Source organism: Microplitis mediator, chromosome 8, assembly GCF_029852145.1.
Source record: "Microplitis mediator isolate UGA2020A chromosome 8, iyMicMedi2.1, whole genome shotgun sequence".
Lineage (NCBI taxonomy): Eukaryota > Metazoa > Arthropoda > Insecta > Hymenoptera > Braconidae > Microplitis > Microplitis mediator.
The window spans coordinates 15,966,297-15,986,144 of NC_079976.1; the positions used below are offsets into that span (position 1 = coordinate 15,966,297).

The 19,848-nt window shown below is 36.4% G+C and overlaps 1 protein-coding gene across 1 annotated transcript; it reads left to right on the forward strand.

Annotated features, from left to right (window-relative positions):
* Nucleotides 1-15,024: 15,024 nt before the first annotated feature.
* LOC130673822 (uncharacterized) lies at nt 15,025-18,744 on the forward strand. The gene has a single exon (XM_057479032.1). The coding sequence runs from the start codon at nt 15,025-15,027 to the stop codon at nt 18,742-18,744; it is 3,720 nt and encodes a 1,239-aa protein (XP_057335015.1).
* The last annotated feature ends 1,104 nt before the right edge of the window (nt 18,745-19,848 follow it).

Genomic DNA, 19,848 nt, shown 5'->3' on the forward strand with positions numbered 1-19,848 from the left:
AGTTCTTCTTACTGTGACATTGTTGAGTCGGTTAAATGTTTATTTAGATAGTGAGAATAAGGTTATTAATTATTTAAATAGCTGTTTGTATACAGAGTTTTTTAATTTGAATTTATTATTAATGTTGACTAAGAAACTAGGATCATTTGTAAACATCTTGATTTGCAGTCGGTATAACAGAATGTATAGTATGAATTACTGTTACCACAGTGGTTTTATTAGTTTCACTTGACAGCTGATTCGAGTAACATGTTTTTTGTTTATCAATTAGTTACTTGGCTGATAAATGTTATACTTGCTCTTAAATTTGTTAGTAATACTGTATTATATTAAGTAGTTTTTCCTTCATTTATTACTTTAATTAACGATGAAATGTTTCAGAAGATTATTGTTATTACATAAATGTTAATCTCAAATGTAAGAATTTATCTGTTCAAATTGTATTCTTTCATTTGTTTTACATGTTTTTAGATTATTGTTTTTTCTCTGTACACAGCTTGCCTGAAGAAGTTGTAAATAACAACGAAACGTTGCAACATTTGAAAACGTAACATTTGTTTTTACCCTTGGTCCACGTTCCTGATAACTTCAAACTTCTTATTTATATCATAGATGAAAGTAATTTAAATAATTTAATACATACATATCTTGTGATACATGCTAGTGTATAGTCATGATATGAAATTAGGCTCGTTTTTTAAGAGTAAGGGTAAAAAAAGACAACGACTATTTTTGATAGAGAACATCAGATAATCGATTTGACAAAACATTATATAGGTAACCTACCACACTAACTTTCGATTAAAAAAGGCCATTCGGCAGCCGAAATGGAAGGTAGATTTTCCAATTAATCTATATAAAAGCTTACATACATACATATCTTGTGATACATGTTAGTGTATAGTCATGACATGAAATTAGGCTCGTTTTCTTAGAGTGAGGGTTAAAAAAGACAACGACTATTTTCGATAGCGAACTTCAGATAATTGATTTGACAAAACATTATATAGGTAACGTATCAAACTAACCTTCACGTAAACAAAGTATAGAATATTTAATCAATATGAGATCATAATTGTCATTGCTATTACCTCGGCAAGATCAGATATAATTATAGGACTACAGGTACCATTGAAACATCATAAAAATTAAGAGAAATACTTTTAAAATATAAAATAGCTGTGAAATTTACAGGTTATTTTGTTTACAATAAAAGACGACTGACAAAATTGTATTATAATGGGAAATACATAGGTTCTCTGGAATGAACACCATATTTGCACCATTTGTTGATTCCATTAGAATTTTCAAGACCATCAAATTATTGGAAGAAATGGTCAAAACATAAAGTTTAAGGTCAAACACTAAAGCTTACTAAACAAGCTTCATGATACTTTTTACTGAAATTGTCTCAGTTTTAGTTTTAATGTTATATGAACTTTAACAGTGAATAAAAACTGATTTTTACAAAAAATCATAAAAAATTTCAAACAGCGATATTTTTAAATCTACACTTATCCAAAAAATTAAAGGAACAAGAAAATTTTATAAATTTTTTAGTGATTTTTGGAAGGCTGTATTTTCGTGAAAAATGATCGTATCGAAAAAATAAAAAAAGCAAATTGAAGCTTGAAATCTCTAGTTTGAAGATCTTTCAGCAAAATATTTTTTTGAGCCACGGTTTTTGCGGAATCAGAAGAAAAAGGTCAAGACAAAATGTTTCTAAATTTTTTGGTTTTGTTTTTTAGATCTACGGGGCCGGGAAAATTTTTTTCAAAAAAACGAATTCATGGCTTGTTTAGGAAATTTATTCAGCTACAATTTGCTTTTTTTTGTTTCTCTGTACGACAATTTGCTGCTGAGATATCAGCCTTCAAATGAAAAAGGATCCTTTTGTCTTTGATAATTGATATCTCAGCAAGAAATGGTCACACAGTAATTTAAAGGGCAGTTTTATAAACTTGAATAAATCCCCTACAAGATTCATTTTTGATTTCTGAAAAAAAAAATTTTTTTTTCATCCTTGACATCCATTTGAAAAACCTTAAAAAAATGGCCATTTTCTGGTTTTTTAGTCGACTCATCGCTACTCTGCAAATATTGATAAAAAAAAAAATGTTGCCAGGTAATTTTACAGCTTAATGTACCCCCAAAAACCCTGAAAATTTTCAGATTGATCCATTGAACCGTTTGTCCGGTCCGATTGCTCAAAGTTTCACAAAACAATTAAAGGAACAAGTTTTGTTTCTTAATCTGTGTAATCATTATCAAAATGAAAAAATCAATTTTTTTCGGATTTTCTTCCATTTTTGCGTTAGTTATTCAGTAAATGTAAGGTAACGAAAAAAAAAAAATTTTTTTCCGAAAAACGAAAAAAAAAATAACCCCCCGAATAAAACATAAAAAAAAAAAATTGGAAAAAATTCTTGTTGGGTCTCGTTTTTTGGAAATTTTTTTTTTTTTCTCTTTACCTTACATTCACTGAATAACTAACACAAAAATGAAAGAAAATAAAAAAAAAAATTAATTTTTTCATTTTGGTAATGATTACACAAATTAAGGAACAAAACTTGTTCCTTTAATTGTTTTGTAAAACTTTGAGCAATTGGACCGGACAAACGGTTCAATGGATCAATCTGAAAATTTCTAGGGTTTCTGGGGGTACATTAAGCTATAAAATTACCTGGCAACATTATTTTTTTTATCAATATTTGCAGAGTAGCGATAAGTCGACTAAAAAACCAGAAAATGGCCTTTTTTTAAAGGTTTTTCAAATGGAGATCAAGGATGAAAAAAAATTTTTTTTTTAAATTAAAAATGGAGCTTGTAGGGGATTTATTCAAGTTTATTAAACTGCCCTTTAAATTACTGTGTGACCATTTCTTGCTGAGATATCAATTATCAAAGACAAAAGGATTCTTTTCCATTTGAAGGCTAATATCTCAGCAGCAAATTGTCGTACAGAGAAACAAAAAAAAGCAAATTGTAGCTGAATAAATTTCCTAAACAAGCCAAGAATTCGTTTTTTTGAAAAAATTTTTCCCGGCCCCGTAGACCTAAAAAACGAAACCAAAAAATTTAGAAAAATTTTGTCTCAACTTTTTTCTTCTGATTCCGCAAAAACCGTGGCTCAAAAAAATATTTTCCTGAAAGATCTTCAAACTAGAGATTTCAAGCTTCAATTTGCTTTTTTTGTTTTTTCGATACGATCATTTTTCACGAAAATACAGTCTTCCGAAGATCACTAAAAAATTTATAAAATTTTCTTGTTCCTTTAATTTTTTGGATAAGTGTATCTTAACGATTCAGCCCATCTTTGAACTTGATCAAGGTAATCGCCTATATGTATAGGTTTCCACATATTCAAATAATGTATTACCGTACGATGGACAGTGTGGCTCAACAAGTTATAGATCAAATTGAATGGAATATAGTATAGGGCGGGATAGCTCAACTGGTAGAGCACTCGGCGCGATACCGAATTGGTCTGGGTTCGATTCCCAGTTCGGGCTATCTATATTTTTCTCAATTTATCTATAAATTGTCTTATTGAGAGGTTTGCATGTTTAGGTTTCCACTATATTTAAATAGTGTATTACCGTACGATGGACGGTGTGGTTCAATAAGTTATAGATCAAATTGAACGGAATATAGTATAGTGCCGGATAGCTCAACTGGTAGAGCACTCGGCGCGATACCGAATTGGTCTGGGTTCGATTCCCAGTTCGGGCTATCTATATTTTTTTCAATTTATCTATCAATTGTCTTATTGAGAAGGTTATTTGCATGTTTGCATGTTTAGGTTTCCGCTATATAAAAATTAAAATCGCCTATAGAATGAGTGTGAAAAATTTCATCAAGATCTGATATGAACTGTGGGTGCTATCGTAATGACAAGACCAGTGATAATCATAGGGATTAGAGGTACATTTGATACATCATAAATAATAAAAGAAATACTTTTAAAAAATAAAATAGCCGTGAAATTTACAGGTTATTTTGTGCAAAATAAAATACAGCTGACGAAACTGGATTTTAATGGGACAAGTATAAGTTATTTGGAATGAAAACCATATTTTCAACCTTTTTCGATTCCATTAAGTTCTTCGAACTTAACCGTGGTAATTACACATAAAATAAGTGTAGAAAATTTCATTAAGATCGGATAAGAATTGTAGACGCAATCGTGTCCTCAAAAGTCCGTTATATTACATAAATATATATATATAAATATATATTAGGGTGGCCCAAAAAAACCGACTACTCTTTTTTTCGAGTTTCTAATGAAAATTTGTTAGTTTAAGATGTTTTAAGAAGCCTCTCCAAAAATCAGCTCGATAAAAATTTTTCAAGAGGTCGCTCACGAATTTTGAAAATATAAAAAATGATTGGAATTCGGATTTTTTGTTTCTGAATTTTTTCTTCCCCGTGGCAGCGATATTTTATATCTGTAAAATTATGACTATGCAAAAAATTTTAACCCAATATTTAAATATTTAAACGGCGCTCAAGAAATTTGAATATTAACTGATAATATGTAACTAATACTTGGAATTAGTTTTTGTATTTTTTTATAACTCGATTACTGTCATTTCACTTAAATATAACTTTTGCATAACCGAAAATACACAGGACGGTCTTAAACAATAAAATTGAGTAAGATTTGAATAAGCAAAAAAACCTAAAAATTGAATTAAAAAATAGAAAAGTATGTAAATAACTTATTATTTCTATTTCTCGGGTGGTATTTTTATTCATTATGTTACAAATTGATGGTAAAAAAGTTGAGAAGGTTTATTATCAATATTCAAGGGTCGCTCGAAAACATCTAAGAGACAGTACTCGGAAACATTCAAAATTCTTGAGCGACGTTTAAATATTTTAATTTCGGGCTGAAATTTTCAGGGTAGTCATGATTTCATAAATATAAACTATAGCTGCCACGAGAAAGAAGAAATTTAGAACAAAAAAATTCTAATTTCGATCATTTTTGATATTTTTAAAATTTGTGAGCGACCTCTTAAAAATTTTTTATCGAGCTGATTTTTTGAGAGGCGTCTTGAAACATCTTAAACCAACAAATTTTCATTAGAGACTCGAAAAAAAAAATAGTCGGTTTTTTTGGGCCACCCTAATATATATATATATATATACATATATATATACATATATATATATATATGCCCGAATTCAATTAATCCTTTTTTTCACGCTTTTTTTGAAGTTATGGTTTATTATCTGTAGCTACACTTGATCTTCTTTTGTTTTTGAAGGACCTCTTGTCTATTTAACCCTTCAGAACATACGTCTCCCGTACCACAGTCATTGCTATCGTGATGAGAGAAAATCTCACGCCTATTGCGCAAGCGCCAAGAGCGAAATGTAAAAAATATTTAAACAATTTTAGGTTACATATTAAATAAAATATAATATTAAATATTATTTATTATATTTATTGATAATAATATTATACTTATGATCAATCTAAATAACATAGTAATTACAATAGTTTAGAAGTAAAATATTATAAAACATTGTATCAATGTTTAGTCAACGATAATATCATTTGATCATTAACTAATTACTAATTTTTGGCGATAAAGACAAGATTAATTTTGTAATTATCACATGTTGATTTTAGTATTATAAGTCGTTTCTTGAAACAAGATTTAACTGGCAATCACAGCAATAATGAACCGTATGCTTATTGCGAATTGGAGCATTACAGGATGTACAACTTTTAGTTGTATAACTATTCGCCCTTCTAAGGCATTGATAACACAATCCACGTTCTGGACGTTGAGGATTCATTGGAGACTCAATTTTACCAGTTTTTATTATTATTGATCTCAGTTCAAGTGATAGATTCGGTAATTGAAGACGATTCACTAAGTGTGGTTGGACTAGCTGAAAGTAAAGTTGTTTTAAAAATTCTCGCCGAGGTATTTTATTACCAGTGTTTTCTTCATAAATAATTTTCGCATTGATACCAGCAATGTTGAGAAAACCATAAAAAATTACCATCGGCCAGCGTCGTGTGTCCCGAGCAACATCGTACTCACCCTGCAGCTGGTCTACAACATCCACACCAGCTTCAGTACGGTTGTAAAAAGTTACCACTTCTGGCTTCAATTTTTCACCAGTTTCTTTATCAATTTTTGTCGAGTTGTGTAGAGTAGAGTACATCGGAACGTTCTTTGATTTTTTTGGCACGTATGACACTAACATGCTCGTATTACTAAATAAAAATTTACTACTGTAAATAGGCTGAGTTTTAATTTCAGTCATTTCTTTTGGAATTTCACGTTTATTTTTTCGTATGGTTCCAACAAGAGTTGTGTTATTTTCTAACAAATGATTTGCAAGAGGTACTGATGTAAAGTAATTGTCGCAGGTGACATTTCTGCCAGTTTTCAATATTGGAGAAGTCAGACGTTTAACAACATCAAATGCAGAATTAGACTTTTGGCAAGGTCCTGATGGTTGTTTCCCGCAGTAAATTTCCATACTGTAGGTGTAAAAATTTTTCGAATCAGTCATAGAATAAATTTTTATACCATATCTTGCCGGTTTATTGGCAATATATTGCCGAAACTTACAACGACCTCGAAAAGCTTGCAGCATTTCATCAATAGTTAAGAAAGCGCCTGGTGTATAATTTTCTTGGCATCGTTTAATAAAATTTTCCGAAAATTCTCGGATAGGCGCCAAATTATCTAATTTTTTTCGCTCATCACGATTATGAATATCGTCAAACTTCAATGCTGACAAGAGATTGTAGTATCGTGTTCTTGACATCACCGCACGGAAACAATCTGGAGCCGAACCATCAGTTGCCCACAACTCTTTTAAATTCAATCGTGAAGCTTTATGTACGCCTATCAGATACAATAATCCAATCATAGCCCGTATTTCATCCACGGTTGTCGGTTGAATTTCTGTTTTACGTTTTTTTGATAAGCGTACACTTTCCAAGAAAATATTCGTATAATCAACAATTTGCTCAAGTGTTTCATTAGGTATAAAAAGATTCCAGCAATCCAAAGACGTTTTTGCACCCTTGGCGCATTTTACAACTCCAGGTAGACATGTAACAATATTTTGTCGTTTGGTACGAACTTTTTGATTAGGCGGATTATGAAACCACTTTGTAGCTTTTATCTTTACCGAGCACAAAATATTTATTTTTCATTTCATTCTTCTGTGGACTATTATTATTGTCATATGTGTCATCAATATCGCTTTCTGATTGTTCAGTACTGGAGTCGTGGTTACTATATTTCGATTCAGCGTCAGACATCTCGTCGAGATCAGAGACACCAGTCTTATTTTCGTCTCCAGAATCTGTTGTTTAATCTATATTTTAACCTGGTAATTTAGAATAGAAAATTTGTTATTTAATGTATAAATTGTATCCGTTGATATGTAAAAAAAAATAAAATTTTTGAGTAGATTTTCACAAAAAGCCAAGAAGTGATTATAGTGACAAATTATTATTATTTGTTAAAAGTTTGTTATTTATCAGAAGTATCAAAATTTTTCAAAACAAAATATTTGAGCTAATTGAATAATAATAATTTATGATTTATAAAAGTTTTTAGGTTACACATGTATTTATGACCGAAAAATATTAATACATAAAGTTAAAAATTTACTTACTGTGGTTATTCACTTAATGAATAATAGCGCTTATGAACTAGGATAATAGTTAAAATAATTATTAATTATTACATTTTTTTATAATTACACTTGTAAACAACTTTCAGAACAATGTTTATTTGTATATCTATATACATTCAAGATGGCGGCTAGAAACCGCGGAGACAGCCGAAATGAAACGAGCTCATACGAACGGCAATTTTTTTTATGCCTGACTTGACTCATGCGATGAGAGAATCTCTCACAGTTAATAAACAAATATTTTTTTTCTCTATTTTTCAAGTTTAAAAAAATTTTGTTTTATTAGTATCATTTAGAGCATTAAATTTTGGGAAGGTAAAAAAATTTCAGGGGGTCATTCCATTTGAATTTAGAAAAAAAAAAAAGTTTTAAAAAAAGTGTGAGAGAATCTCTCTACACGATTGTTCCGAAGGGTTAACAGCTCTTTGTGTTGATTGCGTTTGATTAAATCTTTATGATTAAAATCCTCAAACAATTAACATTTTCTCTTGTGTATTTTATTTGATATTGTTTAAATATTATTTAAAATTAATTATTTTGATTATATTGACAGAGATTTCTACGAAATCTTGAATATCTTAATTTTTGTCACAGTCTTTTTTGGGACGTCATTTTTTTTCTTCCAGGAATATTGTTGACTCTAAGGATATTGTTGAAGTAAGTACGATAATGAAAACAGTTTTGTTTTATTAAATATAAAACTTATATATTTTTTTATTTTGTAGTTATTGAATTGTCATTGATGCACGGATTCCGAAAGATCTGAACCCGGCAGCGACTCATCAATCTCAACTATTTCCTTTTTTTATCTTTTTTCAACTTCCCGCTAAGAAAATCGACGATTTTCGAAGAATTGAGAAGTTATTGTTTTCATCCCGATTTGCGAAAATCGAGTTTTTATCAGATGTCGACGTTTTGAAGTCCTAGGAAGCTATTCTGACTATGTTCAGAATGATGTCCGAGTGTATGTATATGTGTTTGTGTGTGTGTGTGTGTGTGTGTGTGTGTGTGTGTGTGTGTGTGTGTGTGTGTGTGTGTGTGTGCGTGTGACCGGTCTATAACTTTTTAACTAATGAACCAATTTGGACGGTTAAGGCGGCAATCGAAAGAGCTTGTTGGCCATCAACTTTTTTGAAAATTTCAGATCATTTGATTGAGTAGACTCGAAAATATTGGCGAATTACGGAAAACAATTTTTTTTTTTTAGTTTTCTATTGATTCCTTAGAAACGACCTGAACTATCGACTTCAAAATCTGATCAGCTCTAGAACTCAATAAAACACGTTGATTGCCGTCTCGACCATCAAAATCGGTTCATTCGTTCGTGAGATATCGCGGGAGAAAGAAATGCTAAAAAACGGTTTTTTGCGAAAATCTTCGAAACGACTCAACCAAACAACTTCAAAATATGATTAGCTCTAGAACTCAATAAAACACGTCGATTGCTGCCTCAACCATCGAAATCGATTGATTCGTTCCTGATATATCATGCGGGAAAGAAATGCTAAAAACGGTTTTTTTCGAAAACAATGGGATAAAATAGTATTTTCAGGCTCGAAGAGCTTGAAAATGTATTCACAACAATGTTTTCGAGCTCAAGGAGCTCGAAAACAGCGGGAAGTTTGGGGGCTGGCCCGCAGGGTCACCCGATAGACAGATTTTTTTTTATTCTTTCATTTTCAGTTACTGTGTTTAATAGTTTTTTTTTCTTTCACTAGGTTTTAAACTATGAAGCGGAGGAAGCCAGGTTTATTCTCGAAGCAGCCCTAGAAAATTAAGAAGTGGACCACGGAGATGATAAATAAATCCGGAAGAAGTTTTAATTCACAAATGCAGTCTTATATTTGTTTAGTCTACAAGTTTTCGAAGGAAGAATCCATAAACAAGGGACTGATCATTCCACTCACTCAAGCTTGGTAATAATTCAAATTTTACAAATTATTTAATAAATAAAATGATGGAAACAACCGGTCTAATGATTATTAGGGCAATTCTTTGTTTTAATGATGAATTAAGTTGTATATAATTTGTTTTTTTTTTTTTTTTTTCAGAAATAGAGTGGCTCGTGCCCTAGGTATTTCGACTCGATCAGTCACGAAATACGTAAAAATTGGGTCCACTGGAGAGGGATTCGATACTTCGGGAAAAAAACAACCCAGGAAAAAAGTCAAACGTCAAGTTGACGAATCAGTGAAGAACGATGTTCGAATGGTCATTTATGACCTTTGCACTCAGCGTAAGTTTTTTTTGAGGTAATTATTAAAAGTGTATTCCAAGATGAGTATATAGCGTGGTAAAAATGAAAGAAGACGATTACAGACGAGGGTGGAGTGCTCGATTCGGGGTAAGAGCTGACATCACCTGAAGTCTGCAATCGCCTTCTTGAAGTCTTTGCCACGCACCATATTTTTTATCTCACTTTTAATCTTTACGTTCATTCGATAAGCTTTAATTTTAGCTGAGTTACTTATTCCTTCGATCATTTTTTCTAATATTTTGAAGGATTTAAATAAATAAATAAAATTAATTTAATAATTATATAAATCAGGTCTCATGGGACTTGAGTCTTAATTATAGGAATTACAATTAAATACTTGAATATACAAGCTGTATATCGTGCCACCCATGTGAGACTTACCCAGCTGCCTCGTACGAGCAGCGAAATTTAATTATCTAGACGGTTTGTTTTTATTTATATAATAGAATAATTATAAAAGTCTAGTCTCATGGGACTTGATTTTGATTTCAGGAATTAATAATTGCTATTTAATGCTTGATTAAGCTACATACTGTGCCGTCAGTATGAGAGTTACCCAGGCTTTTTATATTGCAAACGATTATTTTCTTGTAGGGGTTTCTTCTTTTTCTAGAAATTGTAAAAATTATCACAACGAAGTTCTACAAGTCTTGAAATTTTTCATTAACATTGATGATTACGATAAAAAATTATTTCAATCGATTACCATGCTACCCGTTATCAACTTTACTCTAGTAACACTTGTGTGAGCAAGATTCTGGAGTAAGTATCTTGAGCAAGACCCTGAGCTGCTAGTGTATTTTTCTACGCATGTGTCTTTCACAAGATCGTGTATCAAGAAACCTATGTCAAGATTTGTGTATGTCTTGCTCATGGTATGTCGTAAACAGGAATATTAAAGATAATTTGACCACGTGCAATGAAACAGTGTCTGACATATTTTTTTGCACCAATATAACTTACAGTAGGTACTTACGCATGGCTTGCTCAAGATCTGCTTAAGGCTCAAGGTCAATTTGGAGCCTTAAGCAGATCTTAAGCAGGCCATGCGCTACTATTTTTAACCACAGTCTTCTTGCAGTAGGAAAATAATCTGGCACGAATTTCTTGTGTAAGGCTTGCACTAGGCTTGCAATTTAAATCTGGCCACAAGTATCTGCAGCAAGACAAATACGTAGAAAAAGACACTAGCACCTATCGATCATGAGAGCAGACTTACTCAAGAATTGAAGAAGATTGATATATGGGTTAATCTTGTTATTAATTACAACTTGATCTTGTTATAAATTTAACTGATTTATTTTACAATCAATTTCCGGTTATTTAAAATGTCATTAGAACCCTATGAAAAAAGGCCCATATAAGAATTCAACCCTGATTCGTCCGTGGGTTTCTATATGGTTTTATATAGATATTCGACCTAAAGCCCTTTATCGATTCTCACGTGGTTCCTATGAGAATTTACACTATACTGAATCCATGCGAGAATTTAGTATATATTCTTATATTGCCTCCCAGATGAGTGGTCAGATATTCAAATTTTTACAAGTATTTCTCGTATGAGCATCCAGTTAGCCACAGTTTCCTATGTGGATTTTCTAGATAGGAATCCAGGTATCCATAGTTTCCATATAAATTTCTTAAATGGAAATCCCGATATCTATAATTTACTATTATATGGTTTTGTATATTAACCTATACTTTTCTGTATTGATTCCCATGGATTTATATGTAAATTTATCCATTCCTGGAAAGATTCCTGTAGATCCCCATAAATCTTACATGAATTTTATAACCGAAACTCCAAGTCCAGGGTGTGACCTCCTGTCCATGAAGCCAAGATTAGATTCAGTTGATAAAATCTACTGTTTGTGAGACTACCCGTTCGGCATCCATGTCAGAAAGGCATCATTATGTTATCTGAAAAAAGATATCTTTTAGAGGCCAGACAAATATTATCTTTTTGACAACTGTTTATGAACATCGGTTCATCAAGATCTAAATGATAACTTTATGATAACTTCTGTAGATGTCCTTATGAGGCCAAAAAGATATCTTTTTGTTAACATTTGATCATAACCTCAATCTATCAGCTGACGTTTGGTATTCATTTATTTTATGTTTAGTTTAGTCTAACCTACAAAATAGATATACGTGCAAAAAGTGTTTGATGAAAAATGTCCTTCAGAAAACCATTTAAAAATTTATCTACGAGTCAAAAGAATGGACGTTTACGAAAATTTTTAAATATTTCAATGAACAATTCTAATCTCTATGTTCAAATCTCCCGCGCTCAGCAATTCCATTCTCACCGTCGATATCTTATCGTCAGCATTACCGATCAGTCATCAACTATAGGTGGCTCCGTTAGTCGCATTCTCATTCAAGGGACCGCTAGAGTGGGGATGAAGAAGACGGATGCGCTGTCTCACTCACACTTCCAACGCTCTCTCTCTTTCATATAGTTACAGTGATTTCATGGCTGACGCCTCGTGCTCTCATAAATCGTATCGTTTTTTCTCAATCCCTTGCGTTCTCAATTCAGTTCTCAGTGCCTTTTATTAGTAATAATTCATAGTAATTATTTATTGCATTATTTTTGCTCTCAGTTTTCATCTCAGTATTAATTTTGCATAAATCAGTCTCACCTCGTGTACCGGCACATTTCGCGCCTTGACGCCATCTTGGCCACGTGTTGCACGCGAGTGAAATTCTCATAAAATAAACATTTATACAATTAAATAAATACCAGTCTCATCATAAACAATTATCATAAAGTGTAAATATTGTAAATAAATTGTTTATAGTGTTTATTGAATTAAATCTCAGTGTTAAATAAATTTATTCGTTGCCCGCCAATTCACACACACCAGATCCTCTCATCCTCTCACTTAATAATTAAGTAGTTATTAAGTAATTAAACATTTTTTGGTCCTTCGAGCCGGATCGTGTGAATTGGTCGAATAAATTTATTTATAAAACTTTCGCAGTGACTAAAAGTGACGATTTTAGTTTGTGTATATTTTTCACTTCAACACAGGTGCATTGCGGAGTACCCTGGACGTGGTACTGCACTTGTGGAAAATAATTAAGGGACACCAAAGTGCAAATTAATTATTGTGAAGTGAAGTGTACTTTTTGATTCTCATCTGCAGCGTCTCATCACAGCGTCTCTCATCTGCGTCCAGCCTGCAGCAGTTCTCAGCGTCTCATCACATAGCAGCGACCACTGTCAGTTCGTTCCGCATCTCAGTAACGTTCTTACAAACAATTTATTTTCTTTGTGTGTCTCATTCCTCTCATTTACAGATATGGCTACTGTACCCAACAGAATTGTTCTGCAGATGCACCGCATCTCAATCTTTACGTCTGTCGCTGCATCCGCTGAAGCCGGCATCATCGAATCCCTCTCATTGCGCGCAGCCAACGCAAAGTTGGATCTGCTCACAGAGCACTGGAACAAGTTTACAGAAGACCACGAGAAATTACTCTCTTCGAAGACCGACGTGACGGTAGAACATAAGTATTTTACCGATGGTTCTTTTGAAAAGGCCCTCAAGATGTTCCAGGGAGCTCAAGATGCTCTGCTTCACCGCATCCATGAGTTGGAAGCAGCACTGCCCTCACAAGGTAGTGTCTTAGCCAACTCAAGTCTCATCGTGCCAGCTGGAAGTAGGCTTAATGTCCCTACTATCCCCGTGCCAAAGTTCTCAGGAAAGTATCAAGACTGGAAGCATTTCCACGACTTGTTTGTGTCTCTCATCGGTGAAAATACATCTCTCACTTCTGTGGAGAAGATGTATCATCTAAAATCGGCATTGGAGGGTGATGCCGCCCGTCTCATCGCAAACATCAGAGTCACTGGGGACTCGTTTGCTTCTGCGTGGGACGCCGTCGTACAGCAGTATGACAATAAGCGTCTGCTGATCTCAGCGCAGCTTGACAAGCTGTTCAGCATTAGACCAGCTGACAGCAACTCGGCCAAGCAGCTCAAATCCATCATCAACACTGCCAATGAGGCAGTTCAGGCTCTCAAGGCACTAGGATCACCAACAGAGCATTGGGACCAGATTCTAGTCCATCTCATCGTCCAGAAACTGGACCTCTCATTACGGGAAGCTTGGGAAGTACATTTGGGCACGTCAACGGAGTTCCCAAGCTACGAGGACCTCCGTACGTTTCTCACCGGTCGCGCCAGAGCTCGTGAAGCCATGGAGGGTGGTGTTTCACCACGCAAACCAGTGAATGATTCACGCAGCCACCTGGGAACCAAATCTCGCATCTCATCAGCCCAAGTACACGTCGCAACAGCGCCCCCGTCTCAGCAACTTCAGCAATCTCAGTTAATTCAGTCTCAGTCTCATCAAGCCTCAACGCAGTCTCATCCACCACCACGACATCAACAATCTCATCCGCCCAGATCTCAATCAAACACTGCACAGTCTCATCCAGTACTGCCCAAAAGCACTCTCTCATTTAAATCGGACTACTGTCATTGCTGTGAGGGCAATCACTTCATCGTTGGATGTCCAAGATTCCAGGCAATGTCTCCTGATGAACGATTCCAACTAGCAGCACATGCTCGTCTCTGTCGAAACTGTCTTGGCGACCACAGTTTTGAAAATTGCCAGTCCAAGGGTCGTCGTCGCTGCAAAGAGTGCGATGAACCTCACCACTCGATGCTGCACTTCTCGCGTCTCATGAGGCTGACCAAGAAGCCACCTGCAGCAGCTGCTGAAACGCAGCAAGTCTCATCACCACCTGCATCTCATCCAGAAGCTCAGCAGCAAACTTCTCAACAATAACAATTTTGCTATTCTCAAGCAGCAGCTTTCATCTCATCTGCCATCAGCCGTGCTCCAGATCACAAGCATGTGACATCTCGACCGATAGTGCTGCTGGCAACCGCACATGCTCTCATCTCTCATAAATCAGGCTCGTCTCATCGTATCAGAGTTCTTATCGATCCTGGATCAGAACTTACTCTGATTTCTCAAGCTGCTGTTCGCACTTGCAGTCTCATCTCTCAGCCATGCAACATACCTTTGCAAGGAGTTGGCAATATCTCATCAGGAAAAACCTCAGGCATGGTCTCATTCACACTGCAGTCTACCATCTCATCAGAACACGCATACCTCAACGCACACATTCTCAAGAAAATCACAGCGCAGATACCATCAGTCTCAATCTCACCAACGCAATGGTCTCATATTAAAGATCTAGAACTCGCCGACCCAGACTTCCACAAATCTGGCACCATTGACCTTCTCATCGGCGCAGACTTCTATGGTCGAATTATACGACCTGGTCTCAGAGCAGGAAGTTCTTCAGAACCAATCGCCATGCAAACCATGCTCGGCTGGACGATTCTCGGCCCAGTCCATGAACAATCTCATCATTCACCTAGCCTGTCTTATCATATCATCTCAAATGCTCAACTGCACGACTCTCTCACCAAGTTCTGGGAACTTGAAGAAGTTCCAGAGTCCTGCAACGAAACTCTCACCGTCGAGGAAGCTGAGTGTGAAGCTCACTTCCTATCAACTCATGCTCGAGATGCATCAGGACGATACATCGTCCGTCTACCATTCAAATCATCATATCAGAAGCTAGGTGAATCTCGTCACATTGCGCAGCGTTGTCTCAACCGTCTCATGAAGCGTCTTTCTCAAAATCCAGAACTTCAAGGTCAATATACTGCCTTTCTCAACGAGTATGAATCACTTGGACACATGACTCGAGTCTCATCTACGGCGCCTGAACCTTCTCATGTATATTATTTACCTCATCATTGCGTTGTTCGTGAAGACAGCGAAACCACAAAGTTGAGGGTAGTGTTCAATGGTTCTAGCAAAACATCATCAGCCAGTTCTCTCAATGATCATCTGCATATCGGCCCAAGTCTTCAAGCAAAGATCTGTGATGTACTGCTGTACCTCAGAAGTCACAGATACATCTTTTTGACGGACATCGTGAAGATGTTTCGTCAAATTCTCATTCACCCTGATGACAGGGATTATCAGCGCATTCTCTGGACTGAAAATGGTCTCACTGTGGCCTACCAACTCAACACCGTCACATATGGCACTCGACCAGCACCATATCTTGCTGGCCGAGCTCTCAAACAACTTCTCATCGACGAAGGGTCTCAATATCCACTAGCAGTGGAACCCTTTCAAAAGGGCAGCTACGTCGACGATATCGGCGGCGGTGCCGACAATCTCAGCGATCTCAACGACATTGCAAATAATGTCGAAGCGCTTTGCAATTTAGGTTGCTTTCCACTAGCTAAATGGAAAAGCAACCACCCTCAGTTCAGCAAAATCTCATCCTCACTCAGTCCAGAAGATTCTCATTCATTCTCAGACAACATCTCAAAGATCTTGGGTCTCTCATGGAATTGTCAAGAAGACGTTCTCACCTTTACTGGCAAGACTTCTCAAACTCTCAGCATCACCAAGCGCACCATCACCTCAGAGGCTGCTCAGCTATTTGACCCTCTGGGTTTAATCTCACCAGTAATCGTAAAGGCAAAGATCATCATCCAGGACCTTTGGCTACAAAAGGTTGACTGGGATGATTCTCTCTCACCAGAGCTAGTTCATCGATGGACAACTTTCCGCGATGAATTACCTCAACTGTCTCATCTCAGAATTCCTCGATGGATCAATCTCATCCCCAATACATCTGGCATCGAGATTCACGGGTTTTCTGACGCATCTCAAGCTGCAATGTCTGCTGTGATATATCTCAGAGTCTGTCAACCTGGCGAACAGACTAGCATCTCTCTCATCTGCTCTAAAACTAAAGTTGCACCACTCAAACGTCTCACAATTCCTCGACTCGAACTCTCAGCTGCATTATTGCTCTCAAAACTGGCATCTCATGTCTCATCGACGCTGCAATTATCTCATGTTCCAACTTATTTGTGGACCGACTCATCAACAACACTTGCTTGGGTTACCAGTGAACCAACAAGATGGAAAGAATTCGTCAAGAATCGAGTTGAAGCGATCCAGCAACATTCTCCAGATGCACACTGGAGATACATCTCAGGAAAACAAAACCCGGCTGACTGTGCATCCAGGGGTCTGACAGCATCTCAGCTCATCAACCATCAGTTATGGTGGACAGGACCCAGCTGGCTAGCTGATCCTCCCTCTCAATGGCCATCTCATCATGTTCTCAGTTCAGCTACAGATGAAACAGAGCAAATAAACTCAGAAATGAGACCTTGCAAGTCTCATGTCTCAACTAGTCCACCTCTCATGCCGCTATCCTCTCTCGTTCACTCATGGACTACACTTACAGCTCTACTACGGCGTACTGCAACAGTATTCAGAGCAATCTCATGTTTTAAGAAAGTACCTGGTTCATCACTCAGCATCTCACCTCTCACACCTGCTGAATTACAATCAGCTCTCATCCATTGGATTAAATCAACGCAGCAAGAATATTTCTCATCAGAAATCTCAGCATTATCTCAAGGCAGTACTCTCAATAAATCTCACTGTTTCACCCGTCTCACCGCGTTCATCGATCAAGCTGGCGTAATCAGAGTCGGTGGACGTCTTCAAAATTCAGCATTAGATGCTGACAGCAAGCATCCAGCAATCCTTCCCAAGGATTGTGTGCTCTCACGTCTCATTATCTCAGACTCTCATCTACGCACTTTGCACGGAGGTACCCAGCTTACTTTATCTCATGTTCGCAAGAAGTGTTGGATAATTGGTGGACGAGCTCCAATTAAAAACTTCATTCATCGCTGTCTCACCTGCGCACGAATGCGGGGAGTCAGATCTCAACAGCTCATGGGTCAACTTCCATCTCATCGGGTCTCGCCATCTCTCGTCTTTGAGAACACTGGAGTCGATTACGCCGGTCCAGTGTCTCTGAAGTTCTTTCAAGGACGCGGTACCAGATGCTATAAGGGCTGGATCGCTGTCTTTGTCTGCCTCTCAACATCAGCTGTTCATTTGGAGGTTGTCACTGACTACTCCAGTGAAGGCTTTCTCAAGGCATTCCGCCGTTTCACGAGCAGACGGGGAATTTGCCGCACTCTTCGAAGTGACTGTGGAACAAACTTCAAGGGTGCTGATCTCATTCTCAAGCAACTTCTCACTGGTGCTCTCAAGGAATCATCTCATCTACAGCAGCATCTCGCCAATGATGGAACCCAGTGGTCATTCAACCCACCTGGAGCTCCTCATATGGGAGGAAAATGGGAGGCTGCAGTCAAATCAATAAAATATCATCTTCAGCGAACCATTGCTGACACACTTCTCACCTACGAAGATTTCTCAACTTTTCTCATACAAGTTGAAGCAGTTCTCAATTCTCGTCCTCTCAGCACACTCTCAGAGGATCCGGACGATCTCACTGCTCTCACGCCCGGACATTTCATCCGAGGTGCTGCCATCAACACCATTCCGGAACCTAATCTCACTGCAATCTCAACCTCAAGACTATCTCATCTGCAGCATATTCAAGAACGCTTACAGCATTTCTGGGACAGGTGGTCTACAGAATGCTTACAATCTCATCAATCGATCTCAAAATGGAACACCTCTCATCACGACATCGGAGTTGGATCACTTGTCTTGCTCTCAGACGAGCGGTATCCACCAACAAAATGGCCGCTCGCCCGTGTCATCCAACTACATCCCGGTGCCGATGGTCTCATCAGAGTAGTCACTCTCAAAACTGCATCAACAACTCTCAAAAGGCCAATAAGCAAACTAGTGCTATTGCCCGTCTCATCAACCACGGAAGATTCTCATAAATTGTCTCACTTCTCCAACGAGTAGGAGAAGGCGGGGAGAATGTTCAAATCTCCCGCGCTCAGCAATTCCATTCTCACCGTCGATATCTTATCGTCAGCATTACCGATCAGTCATCAACTATAGGCGGCTCCGTTAGTCGCATTCTCATTCAAGGGACCGCTAGAGTGGGGATGAAGAAGACGGATGCGCTGTCTCACTCACACTTCCAACGCTCTCTCTCTTTCATATAGTTACAGTGATTTCATGGCTGACGCCTCGTGCTCTCATAAATCGTATCGTTTTTTCTCAATCCCTTGCGTTCTCAATTCAGTTCTCAGTGCCTTTTATTAGTAATAATTCATAGTAATTATTTATTGCATTATTTTTGCTCTCAGTTTTCATCTCAGTATTAATTTTGCATAAATCAGTCTCACCTCGTGTACCGGCACATTTCGCGCCTTGACGCCATCTTGGCCACGTGTTGCACGCGAGTGAAATTCTCATAAAATAAACATTTATACAATTAAATAAATACCAGTCTCATCATAAACAATTATCATAAAGTGTAAATATTGTAAATAAATTGTTTATAGTGTTTATTGAATTAAATCTCAGTGTTAAATAAATTTATTCGTTGCCCGCCAATTCACACACACCAGATCCTCTCATCCTCTCACTTAATAATTAAGTAGTTATTAAGTAATTAAACACTCTAGGAACCTCAGATTATTGAGCTTCAATCATTACCCTGAATAAGAAAAGTAATGTAATCCATGCTAAGTGTATTTCTATATATACAACGATTAAAATTATTTCAAATTGTTTTGAATCATTGCAAATCATTTTTCTTAATTAGGGTACGAAACTATGAAGTTAATGGCAAGTGTCAATTGGATTATACTAAAATAATAGTATAAATAATAATAGCGATAATAGTAGTGACTGTTGAGGGTACGAAAGACATGAGCTCATCGATAATGAGTCATAGAAATACCTAAGGGCCTTATTATAATTACCTTGTTGTAAATATGAATGAGTCAGCCTGGCATTAGCCCTTGTACCGAAGAGGTCTATTTTATATTTACTTATCTATGTATATTTATAATGTTAATATTACTAATTATCCTTGCCATCTAATAAATTTGTAAC

Bases quoted from the DNA above. Each gene is read 5' to 3' on its own strand.
- LOC130673822 (XM_057479032.1), top strand. From the start codon at position 15,025: ATGGTCTCATTCACACTGCAGTCTACCATCTCATCAGAACACGCATAC.